We start from the raw sequence: 13,118 nt of genomic DNA, 5'->3' as shown, positions 1-13,118 counted from the left end.
AAAGAAAAAGAAAGAAGAAAAAGAAAAGAAAGAAAAAGGAAAAGAAAAGAAAAGAAAAAAAAAAAGGAAAAGAGAAATAAAATAAAATAAAAAGAAGAAGAAGGAGAGAATTTTTTCTCTCTCCTTTCTCTCTTCTTTCTCTCTCTTCTTCTTCTCTCTTCTACCTTCTCTCTCTACATTTTCTCTCTCTAGATTCTCTTCTAGACTTTTCTCTCTTCTTTACGGTTTTGTCTCTCTAGGATCTTTTCTTTCTCTGATGATATCATGAATCCTAGAAAACTTGAAGATGAAAATAAGATGATTTGGGTTGCTCCGAAATTCGTGCAGTAGATCTGATCCCAATTCGATCCTATTCAAAATTTTGTAACACTTGATTCATATTGAGTTACCCTGATAGGACCTTGATGATCTCGATATGAGTGCCTCATCGGAAGGTACGAAAGTTTCTCTCTCACACTTTCTCTCTTACTTTCTCTCTAGAATTTTCTCTCTCTTCATGAGATTTTCTCTCTCTAAAGTCTTATGGATTAGTGGAGGATCTAGATACTTAGGTAAATCCTAATTTTGGGTTAATCTAAGAGAAATCCTAGATTGTGTTATCAGATCGATTATCGGTAATTTTCTCTATATGTGATTTTTATATTGATCAGGGTTATGAGAGATGTTGTCTGCAAATGACATCAAGTGAAATATTTTATTAGAGAAATTCATAAATCAAAGAAGAACATTGATTTCTGTGTTTGGATCAGTCACCGATAAAGGTAAGAATCCCTGTACATGTCACTACTTATATATATATGCTATTTTACTGTTGGTCTTGCATCGTTGATGTTTGATCGTCGGATTTGAAATCGATAATTTATTATACCTGAGATACTGTTATTTGATCTTGAGCATGAGTATGTTGTTAATATATATGTATCAGAGATTGATGGCATGATTATATGGATATGACATATCTGAATGATCATAATGCAAGACAGAATTGATTGATGAAATCAACACATAATGATTAAATGAAAAGAAAGAGATGTATGGTATGGACTAGCCTTGTCATTGAAACAGCCGGCCAGGAGCTTATGCCTGGGACAGCCCGCCAGGAGCTTATGCCTGGGACAGCCCCCACTGGCTTACAGGTGGATCAGCCGGCCAGGAGCTCATGCCTGGGACAGCCCGCCAGGAGCTTATGCCTGGGACAGCCTCCACGGGCTTTGGTACGTGGGACAGCCGCAGGAGCTCATCTTGGAAGTCTTGAAAGACTTTTTAAAGTGGATTCGATCCGGATGATGACTGAGGTATAGACTTGGATAGTCCAGAGCCAGAAAGAAAATGTTAAAATCATATGATTATGAAAGGAGAAATGAAAGATAAGATATGAAACAATTGTTGAACAAAAGTGTTTTCACCGGTTAACATATGATGATGCATCTATTTTGACAAGACAGAAAATTTATGAATGTTTGCATTATTCTGGATATTGAACATGAATTTTATTTTTATTGTTATCCTTATTTTCAGACTATATTACTATATCAGTGTGATATGGGAATTCTTACTGGGCTGTAAAGCTCACACCCCTTCATCTTTCTTTCTTTTCAGAGATACAGGATGTTCATGATTGGCCATGACTTAGATTTATGGGGAGCAGATGGATAGATAGAGTGTTATGTACCTGATCAGAGAACTGAAGAAATTTAATTTGTACCTATACAAAATTTTATGAATTATATTTGAAATTAATTGTTATGGATTGATAAGATTGTAATGATTTTGATTTGGCCTTGCATATTCTTTTAGGGCTTGCTCTAAGGAGTGTGCGGCCATCACGTATCCGACCCGGGTGTTGGGTTCGGGGCGTGACACTAATGTTGTTAAAGAGGGTAGGCTATAGGTTTCTTCAGTTGAAAGCCTAAGTGAAAGACATAAGCACTACTTAAAATAAAGAATTTTACGCAATCACTCAGAGGATTGAAGAGTTTGGCAACACTACCTTTTTAAATACAAAAAAATGTTCTCTATTTAGATCATGGGGCACTAAAATATATGAACGATCAAGAAATATTACTAATGAGAGGAATACTAAATGGGTTAGAGTTTCTTCAAACTTTCCATTACACTATACAACAAAATTTGGGGATTATTAATAAGTGGAGCAAGCTCTTAGTCAGAGGCATTCTTTGTTAGCTACCTTGCATGTGAAGATGGTTGGATTTGAGCTCCTATAAGATTTATGTCTAAATGATTAAAATGTTGGCAAGCCATGGGTTGAAGGCTGAATTTCAGAAGAACAAAAATAAGGTTCACAATCTTAGTATAGATCCCATACCGGTAACATCTTGGTTATAGTGTTGGTGCACCCGTTAAGGAGATCAACTCGGCATACCAATAGTTGATACACCCCTTGTACAGCGAACCAATTTGGTATAGAATGGTATGGCATATCACTAGGTGTGCACCCGTTCGGGTCAGTACACTGTACCATGAGCCCAAAAGAAGACTTCATTCTTCAAAATGGGTACCTTTCTAAAGACAAGGTCTTGCATATTCCTAATCCACTCTTCAGAGTGGCCTTGGGAGGCATTTTGGAGAGATAAAATACTACCTCTCATTAAGGATCATTTCTATTGGCCAAAGATGATCAAACATGTAATTCATCACATAGAATGGAGTTAAATTTGTGATGTGGCTAAAGGTCAAGCACAAAATACCAAACTAGACAATCCTCTTCTGTTCCAAAAGCTCCAAGAAATATTGAAGCATAGATTTTGTGTTGGGACTTCCCAACCAAATGAAGCAAAGGTTCTATTTTGTGTTTATGGATAGATTTCCTGAAAATGAAAAATTTTGTGCTTATTAGACCAATTCATCCATTAGGTCGAGCTAGGTTGAAGTCGGGGGGTTCAGGTCCAACCACAACACCATACCAACATCAAATCTTTAGACCTTAGCCTGACCCAGCTGGATTTTAGGCCTATTTTCCCAACAAAAGCCCGGCCCCAACAACAAACCCATAAGGCCGAGCCTGACGTCATCTTGCCCAATATTTGTGAGCCAAGTGCACTGCAGTGACTATTCGACCAAGCCAAAGAGGGTCATGGCACTAGGAGGAAGGGAGAGAGAGGAATCTACGATGGCGCCATGAATAATGGTATCATTCTTAAGCTCCATCGAGATGATCTTGTTGTTCAGCTTCACAAAAAATAAAAAATTCCAAATACAAATCAAGATCAAAAAGGAGGGGGAGAGAGGGAGAGAGAAAGAGGAAAGAGAAGGAGGTGGCTGGTGGTGAGTAGAGGGAGGCAAGAGGGGGGAGTGGGGATAGACGCAAAGAGGAGATGCGCAGCAGATGCATGCCTGTGGAGATAGAGATAGAGGAAGGAGAGGAATATGGGGTGGGACGAAAGGGAGTTGACAGCATTTGTTGAGAGGGGGAGGGCTTATTACATTTAGGGATTCTGTCCCCTTTTCCTCTTTCTTATTATTTCACCTTTAAAAATATATATTGAATTGATACACATATAAAATTTAGTCTAGGTCGAGTTAAAAAAATAACCCTAAGCCTAGCCCAATTTTATTTATTGTTGAAGTACTGAGGCCCAGTCTAACTTGATGGCTGAAAATTTGGCCTGAGCTTGGCGAAAACTATGCTAGGTGAGCCGATTCTGTACAAGTCTAATGCTTATTAAATACTTCTAATGCATCTCAAATAGTTGATTTTTATTTTCAAGAGATTGTGAAGCTCCATGGTGTTCCAATAACTGTAAGTATGATCATGAACCAAAGTTTGTTGAACATCGAAAAAAAGGCACACATCTTCAATTCAAATCCTCTTATCATCCACAAACAATGAATGAAGTTATAATTGAAGACTAGATAATCTAGAAAAGAAGCATTTTTGATAGCAATAAGCATCAATGGAATCAAGTTTTCCTCAAACATAATTTCCCTACAACCAATCAACCAGCCTAGAATGGGGTGACTCCATTTGGTAACTCATCCTTTTAAAATAGATTTGTGGGGATGAAATGAAAAGGTCAAGAATGTCAAGAAAATGTATGAACAAGTGAAACAAAAGATTAAGAAAAGCAATAAAATATGCAAAGCGACAAAACAAACATCGACATGTAGTAGCCATCAAGGAGGGAGATTTGCTTTGAGTCATCTTCAAAAAGGATCAATTTCCACCAGATGTGAGGACAAGCTACAAGAGCGGGTTGATGGTCCCTTCTGTGATGATCTGATCTATTAGACCAGCCCATTGGCCTGATCCATTAGACCAGCCCATCACTAAGTCAGCCAAACCCCATCCAAACGGCACAAAAAAAAGAAAAAATTGGAAGAGACTCTAGATGGGAGTCTTCTTCTCTGCAATTCCATGTGGGAATCAAAGGCCTAAGGTCACCAAAATCGGGAGTCTTCTTCTCTGGCAATTCCATGTGGGAATCAAAAATGTAGGGCCACCAAAACCCTAGTCTCCTTATAGATTTGAAGCTCCCCTCCACCATGACCCTCCATCACGAGCATGCCTCCCCTTTCTCTTTTCCCTATTTTGCCATTTTTCTTGACCCATGCCCATCGAAAATTGGAGCCGGAGATACCGTCGGAGCCCGAGATAAGCCCCGACCCTCCTTCCTCTCTTGCTGCCCCATCTTCCATGCTTTTGCGCACGGCCGCCAATCATCAATTTCACCGAAAAACCCACCGAAAAGAAAAATCCCTATTCATCCCTTGTTTTTCATGCTTGTTTCCACAATTTTTTGATTGGTATCCACTGTCGCTGGCTATCCACCGCTGCTCGCCATTGGCCACCTGCTGCCGCTGCCTGTTGCCAGTCCTCTGGCCACTAGCAACCATGCCTGCTTCCTCCCCTGCTCAGCCAAAGAAGAGAAGAAGAAAAGAATGAAGAGAAAAAAAGAGAAAGGTTCTCTCTTTGTGTCTCTCTCTCATTCTCTCTAGGATTCTCTCTCTACTCCCTCTTTATCTCTCTATCTAATCCATGAATCCCAGTATGATCTTTCTAAAGAGATCCAAAACCGCTTTGATATCTGTGCAATATATCAACCCCACCTCGACCATATCAAGTATCTTTGAAACCCACTATTGATGAACCCTATTAATCAATCTTGATCTTAATCCAATCCATGCTCCATAATTCCTTAATCAATCACTTAGATTGACCCTTTAGGAGATCTTGAATTGTCCTAATGCCTGGACAGCCTGTTGGTCCAACCATCTGGTCAACGGTCCTCTTTTCTTATAATTTAATTCTACTGAATTCATCGAATAAAATATCATGTTTTGATATTTTAAATAGGATTATATGATTCTTCTAACGAAGTCTAAAAAATCTAGGACGAACAAGGTAAGTGAATCTTACGCTTCTTATTTATTTTCAATTATCATATTTTTTATACAATTAATCTATTGCTATATAAAATCATATTTTCATAAAATAAGGATCAACATATGAGATATGAAAAAGCATATTTACTATGACAAGTGATTTCATGAATATGTTTATGAAAAAATAATATATTATGAAGCATGAATTTTATTATTTTCCACCTACGTATATGTATGTTTTAAAAAAATATATATAAAGATTTCAAAAGCTCTAAAATAGTTATGAAAGAATTCCTAAAATCGAAAAAATCGATATCCAGAGCTAACATCCATAAGAACATAGGCCCTGCCGACAGATATAAAGTTGACATACGAAACAACTTATCGATTGAGAACACTGACCGTAGTATGAATATCTGAGAGCAATTTTTTAAACCATGACATGAACACATGACAAAAACGACTTCCGAATCATGTTTATGAAATATTTATGATTTATGCAAGCATGATTGTTTATGACTTATTGATTATATGATCTATGAAATGCTATATTTTATATTATCTGTTATTTCTTAATATTGCGTTATCATTAAAAAAACTTATACTTGATCCAATAAAAATATAAATTTTACTTACTAAGCTGGTGTAGCTCGTACCTCTCATTGTTATTTTTTTATAAAAGAATAAGGTTAGAAACGATAGATGATCCAGACTTGGGGGTCTGCACTACCAAGCTTGAAAATATTGGATAATTTTGGTGTTGATATTGGATTTAGATGCTCTGGACCAATCTTGATTTATTTACTTGATAATGATAAAATTGAATCTTTTATATATTTTATTTATGATAGATTTTAGTTGATTATCATCGATAGACTTCGTGTTATCGTGGGCGATATCCCATGATAGCATGGTCATGTCATGTCCCGGATGTGGGTGTGACATTTTATGATATCAGAGTAATAGATTTGATCATGAGTAACACTTAAACTTAGATTTATGATTTGTAAGGTTAGGCACGAGACAAGCATAGAAAAATTGACTTAGATCAAAGTTGTGCAGCAAAAGTATGGTGGAGTATAAATAAAGACTAAGTATCTCCATTTATTTAGATAATGAAGTTGTGGTAAGTTTGAGAACGAAACTTTTATAAGGAGGGTAGAATATGATAGCCTGATCCATTGGACTAGCCCATCACTAAGCCAAAACTCCACCCAAACGGCCAAAAAAAAAAAGAAAGAATTGAAGACATAGGGCCACCAAAAGTCCTCTATATATTTGAAGCTCCTCTCATCGTGACCCTCCATCATGAGCATGCCTCTCCTTTCTCTCTCTTTTTCCTGTTTTGTCAATTTTCCTAGACCCGTGCCTATCAGAAATTAAAGCCGGAGATGCCACCAAAGCCCGAGGTAAACCCGACCCTCCTTCCTCTCTTGCTTCCCCTTCTTCCCATGCTTTTGCACATAGCCGCCGACCGTCAATTTCGCTAGAAAACCCACTGAAAAGAAGAATCCTATTCATCCCCTATTTTCATGTTTTTTTCATGATTTTTTGACTAGCAACCACTGTCTCCGGCCATCCATCGCTGCCCGCCGTCAGCCGCCTGCTACCGCTTATTGCCAATCCTCCGGCCACTAGCAACCATGCCTGCTTCCTCCCCTGTTCAGCCAAAGAAGGGAAGAAGAAAAGAAAAGAAGAGAGAAAAAAAGAGAGAAAGGTTCTCACCCTTGTGTCTCTCTCTACTTCCTCTTTCTCTCTCTATCTAATTCATGGATCCCGATATGAACTTGAAGGTGATCTTTTCAAAGAGATCCGAAATCACTTTGATATTCATGCAGTATATCAATTCCATATCGATCATGTCGAGTATCTTTGAAATCCACTGTTGATGAACTCTGTTGATCGATTTTGACCTTAATCCAATCTGTACTTCAAGATTCCTCAATCGACTCGCTTAGATCTGACCCTTAGATAGGAGTCTTGAATTGCCCCAATGCTCAGGCAGTCCTAGCTTGTTGGACCATCCATCAAGTCAACAGTCCTCTTCCTTATGATTTAATTCTATCAAATTCATCGAATAAGAATTGATCACGTTTTTGATATTTAAATAGAATCACTTGATTCTTCCAACAAAATCTAAAGATCTAGATGAATGAGGTAAGTAGATCTTATGCTCATTATTTATTTTTAAATTATCATATTTCTATGCAATTGATATGTTGCTATATGAAATCATATTTTCATAAAATAGGATCAGCATATGAGATATGAAAAAGCATATTTTATTGTGACAAATGATTCCATGAATATATTATATGAAAAAATAACATGCTTATGAAACATGAATTTCATTGTTTTCCATCTACGTAAATGTATGTTTTAAGAAAAAGATATAAAAATTTCAAAAGCAATCTGATAGTTATAAAAAAATTCTTAAAATCGAAAAAATCGACATCCAGAGCTAGCATCCATACGAACACAAATCCAGTCAATGGATATAAAATTAGCATACGAAACAAGAACTTTGTTGATTAAGAATATTGACCCTGTTATGGATATAAAGTGACCGTAGCATAAATATCTGAGAGCAATTTTTTAAACCATGACATGAACATATGACAACAATGACTTACGAATTATGTTTACGAAATATTCATGATTTATGCATGCATAATTGATTTAGGACTTGTTTTATTATATGATCTATGAAATAATATATTTTGTATTATCTGTTATGTTCTTAGTATTGCATTATCATAAAAAAAAAATTATACTTGATCCGGTAAGAAAGCATAGATTTTACTTACTGAGCTGGTGTAGCTCATACCCCTTCATTTATCTTTTTCTTTTATAGAGGAATAATAGTATGAACGATGGATGATCCAAACTTGAGGATTCGCATTGGCAAGCTTAGAAATTATTAGATGATTATGGACTTGTATCAATTATTTTTATAAACTTTGAGACATGGGTTTTGAAATTTGATATTGAATTTAGATGCTTTGGACTAATCTTGATTTATTTGCTTGATAAACGATAGAATTGAATCTTTTATTATATTTTGTTCGTGATAGATTTTAGTTGATTATGATCGATAGACTTCATGTTATCATGGGCAGTATCTCACAAAAGCATAGCCGTGTCATATCTTGGATTTGGGGTGTGACACCTTCTATGTCATATCTTGGATTGGAGATGAATACATAGTGGATTTGCTCGATGAGTAATAGCATGTCAACTACCTTCAAATGGAAGATCTTTGTGACATCTTTGACAATATTTTTGGTGAAGACCCCAGGTTCAAGAACTTGAGGGCAAGCTCTTGCCAACTGGGAAGCTTGATGAAAGAGCAATTTGCACCAGCTGAATTTTACTCAATGATGTGGTTAATGATGTGGCAAAGAAAATATCATGGGAAGAAAAGCAGACTTTCTAGAATGCTAGTTAAATAGTCGAGACAAGCATTTAAGCATAGTTGTTGGTTGGTGGTGGGGTGGTAATTATGATAGAAGGGGAGAAAGAAGCTTCTTATATGGTCTATAAACAGATTTGTACTTGGTCATTTTGAAAACAAGTTACTAATATTCAAATTAAGCTTCCACTTGTCATTCTCCACTATTTCTAGCTTGTATTGATGTGAACTGATTGGATGTGGTGGAGATCCAAGCTTATCCGAACTCCATGGCTAATTGGCTTCAAGTCTAAGTTTGGACTCATTTACTGTATTGCATCAGGTTATAATTTTTCTTTCCTAATCTCCTATCTGACTTAATTACTTAAAAAGTGTGACTTTCATTAATGTAATTGAACATAATTTCAAACCAAACAAAATATTAATTTTTTTGATATTTTACTTGGCTGAATATGTTAAAAATATTGGTGAAATCATTTTGGACTACACATCATTTTCACTGCATGTATGAAAATGAGCTTTGCTTTGACTACACATCATTTGCTGCAGATTTAATCACTATGAATTTGACATTTTCAATACGATCCTCTCATCTTCAAATAAACATATCCCCCCTCTGCTCCCTTCCCCAAAAAAAAGATAAAAAAGGAGATAAAAGAAAAACGTAATGGAGAATTCCTAGATCTGCCTCTGGAAATGATGATCATTCAGAAGCTAATATACAATCTACCATAATTCATGTGTAGTGTTTTGATTCAATTAGTTTAGTCTTCTATCTTCAATCAATTTATAATAGAACGGTAAATTTAGAACAAAGAAAAAAGCATCGCTTCAATTTTCACAATTTGCAATTGCAACATAATTCAAAAGTAATAACAGGGGAAAAAACTAAAAGCAGATTGACAAAGATAATAACCTACTTACAAAGATTCAACCTACTTGGCTATGGAGGGGATCATTTTCTCTGGAGATGAGCTGTTGCACTGCTAGAATCGCAAATGATGTGGCCACTACTGGATCAACACTCAAATGAGGATTTGCAGCTTCTCCTGCTTTGCCTTCTATTTTTGCTTCAAAAAAGCATACGGCAGCTTGTGTGGGCCCTGGATGGGATTCCATGCTTCCTGTGGGTAATCCATAGTTAACATGCATGCCAAAGATTGCTTCCGCACCACCAAGAGCACCATCATTTATCATGTGAAATGCACCTGCACCACCTTCCTCTGCAGGTTGAAAAAGAAGTCTCACAGTTCCCTTTGACATGAATCATGAAAAAGAGCATTTAGAAACTACTTATATCCAATAAGAAAATTGATATCTGAAATTTGAAATGGAAACTAAGGTTATAATTGAAGTGAAACAAGAACCAAGATATTTAACTTAAGAAAATTGGTTTGCTGGATCTGGGACAAATAGGAAGACCAAAGCATAATTGGATGAGATCTGTACGGAAGTCAAATAAATTGGTGCCAACACTACCAAACTACGATTTTCAGGCAAACAATCTAGCAAGCATATAGGATGCCCAGCATAAGTTTTTATTCCCAAAGAAAAAAGGAGGTGCAAATAGCAATTATTCCATGGTGTATGATCATTAGATTACTGATCATACTGGATCATTCCAATGACAAATCAAAGATAGGTATCAATTTAAATTAAAGTTGGGCTATGCGGCCGATCAAGGGTCAACACCTCTCTAAGGATAATTTATGACCTTACTAATGGTGCATATGGTAGAAAAAAGTTTATATTGTCCAATGCAAATTTTGTAAAGCTGAGGAAGTTGCAGTTAAATGTATCAAAATCCTAGTATTTTTATTTCAGGGCTCTTTAGTGTTAAAACTAACTGAGAAATCTCTTTTCCTTGATTAATATTGTGCTATAGGTGAGATCTTGGCAGAATAATTAAATTGGATGTTGAAGTAGCTTCTTTTAAATATTTAAGGTCCACAGACTATAATGATAATCTTAATTAGACAGATTGGTAAGTGTAGCAGACACATGGAAAAGAAGCAGGTCGGATGGGGAGTTATATATTTGTTTATGAGTAGATCATTGATCTTATACAGCTATACTGCCTTGTCCATCTCCTTTACATGTTCCACAATTTTACAAGCTTCAGTGGTTAACAGATAAAATTAAAAAAAAAAAAAAAGATAGAAGAGGAGGATATCATTTAATAACTTCAGAGTCTTTAAATATAAGAGAGTGTTTGGTTGGGGGGAGTGGGGGTCTGGAATCGGAATCGGAATGGGTGACTTCCATTCCAACCGTTTGATTGGGAGGAGTCACATTCCGATTCCGATTCTGAGGTGGAATGGCAATGGATCCATCTATATAGAACTCAATCCCTACTCTCCTCTATGGATTCAATTTTTCATTCCAATTCCGATTCCGGTCACGAACCAAACGCTTCGGGGGATTGGCCATTCTGATTCTGATTTTAAGCTATTCCCATTCCCATTCCCATTTTGATTTCGGTTACGAACCAAATGCCCCCTAAATCATAGGGTAGTCTGTGAATCTTTACTAATATGAGATTTTTAAAAAACTCTTGCTGAGTGGAGTTAGTTTAAAAATTGCTTACTTTAGAAATAACTATTTTTTGGTTTTTAGAATGAAGTCCTCAAAGAGGAATTTTTTTAATGTTTTTCTGGAAAGGGTAACTAAAATACTTAATCATGGTCTTGCACAGACCCTTTTCGCTGTTATGAGCCGGAGCTCGAGCCTTTACAAGTGACCGGGCACATGACTGGCATGTCATGATATAGTAACATGGCAACCTGTGATCATCATGATTGTAGCGTGTAGTACTTTCACCATATTCTTAATCATGCAACATTACCTAAGATAGGGCTGCATTAGCCAAGTCTTGAATTAGATTTTAGTAGGAGACGGCTTGGGAGCAAAAATTTCAACAAGATTAACCTCCTTTTTTAGGATGCTTCTTTATTGATGCTGTACTTGCATAGCGTAAAATTAATATGCTAAAAATAGAAGGATTAGGAAGAAGAGTTTATCTTTTTGATAAGGCTCATGGGAACATGCACCTTCAAAGACTAAGATTTTCTCCTTGCTAGCCATTAACAAGGCCCTTGCAATGGATAGTGTAAAGAGAGGTTGGAGTATTAAGCCCATGTTAACTTCATGGTCATGTTTCCTAGTTGATTTCTCATATTTTCATTCATCATCCAACTGTTATAAGTATTTGTAAAATTACAGACGACTTAAAGGTGTGGGAAGGAACCCTGCTTGTTGATCTTCTAGGTACAAACTAGAGAAAGAAAAAATTGCCACAAAGATCCAGCAAAATTAGGAGTTTATTACTGTTGGACTGTTTTTGGGATGATTCGATTATAAATAAACAACCGAACTTTTACAAGCATTCGAATATCAAGCAAAAGTCTTTTACCTTGAGATTGTGCTTGCGTTGGTTGAGCAATTTTGCAGCTCCGAGGAGCATTGCAACATGAGCATCATGCCCGCAAGCATGCATGACCCCATCTACCTTGCTCTTGTGCTCCCACTCCACCATTTCCTGAACCATAATCACAAAGATGAAATCTTTATCCAAAATTCGTACCAGACTATCAATCCAACACCCATCAGAGATCGAAAGAAACCAAAATTTTGAACAGAGCACGAGACACTCCAAGAAAAGAGAATAAAGAATTGGACGAGACAGTGGGAGGTCATAATTACGAAGGGGGACGATGGGCTTTGTTCGATACCTGGAGCGGGAGGGCGTCCATATCGGCGCGGAGGGCGACGATGGGGGGAGAGCTGGAGCCTACCTGGGCGACGACGCCGGTGCCGGCGAAGGGGAAGGAGTAGGGGATGCCGAGGCGGTCGAGTTGGGAGCGGATGAGGGCGCTGGTGTTGTGCTCCTGGAAGCGGAGCTCCGGGTGCTCATGGATCCCCCGCCGGATGGCCACCAGCCACTCCTTCTCCTCCTCCGCAAGGCGGAGCAGCTCCGCGGCGTCGTAACCATCGTAGCTTTGCATAGGAGAAGAGAGGAGAGGCGGTGGACTCAGTAGAAGGAGAAGCAGAAGAGATGGCAAGAAGAGAAAGGAGAAGGGGAGATGGAGAAGAGAAAGAGAAGGGTCCATCGGTGGCAAGAGGAAATGGAACAGATGAGTTCGAAGCAGAGCAGATCGTTGAACGTTGAACCCCACACATGGTGGAAAGGAGTAGGACGGAGATGCTGGGTGGAGCGCTACCTCCCAAATTTGGTCACATCACAAGTGGGAGCGCTTTGAGGAAGACTAACGGCCACACGACGGGTGTATTTTTCTGGCGAAAGGATGATTCCCTTTTTCTCGCGACATCAACCGTTAGATCGCACCATAACCGCTTTGCGAGC

At 37.6% G+C, this 13,118-nt stretch overlaps 1 protein-coding gene across 2 annotated transcripts in view; it reads right to left on the bottom strand.

The window, feature by feature from the left end:
- LOC140852598 (IAA-amino acid hydrolase ILR1-like 5) overlaps positions 1 to 12,899 on the bottom strand; it is a 137,173-nt gene extending 124,274 nt beyond the window's left edge. The window contains exons 1-3 of one of the 2 annotated variants that reach the window (XM_073246017.1): positions 12,550 to 12,899; positions 12,168 to 12,293; positions 9,695 to 10,009 (exon numbers count right to left, since the gene is read on the bottom strand). In XM_073246017.1, coding sequence (XP_073102118.1) covers positions 9,695 to 10,009; positions 12,168 to 12,293; positions 12,550 to 12,864 — 756 coding nt within the window. In that variant the 5' untranslated portion in view covers positions 12,865 to 12,899. Of the gene's footprint in view, positions 1 to 9,694; positions 10,010 to 12,167; positions 12,294 to 12,486 lie in introns of both variants that reach the window. The other variant, XM_073246016.1, reaches the window with a different exon arrangement.
- Between the last annotated feature and the right edge of the window lie 219 nt (positions 12,900 to 13,118).

Source organism: Elaeis guineensis, chromosome 11, assembly GCF_000442705.2.
Source record: "Elaeis guineensis isolate ETL-2024a chromosome 11, EG11, whole genome shotgun sequence".
Classification (NCBI taxonomy): Eukaryota; Viridiplantae; Streptophyta; class Magnoliopsida; order Arecales; family Arecaceae; genus Elaeis; species Elaeis guineensis.
The sequence above is the reverse complement of the archived record's forward strand: the minus strand, read 5'-3'. Positions and strand labels throughout refer to the sequence as shown.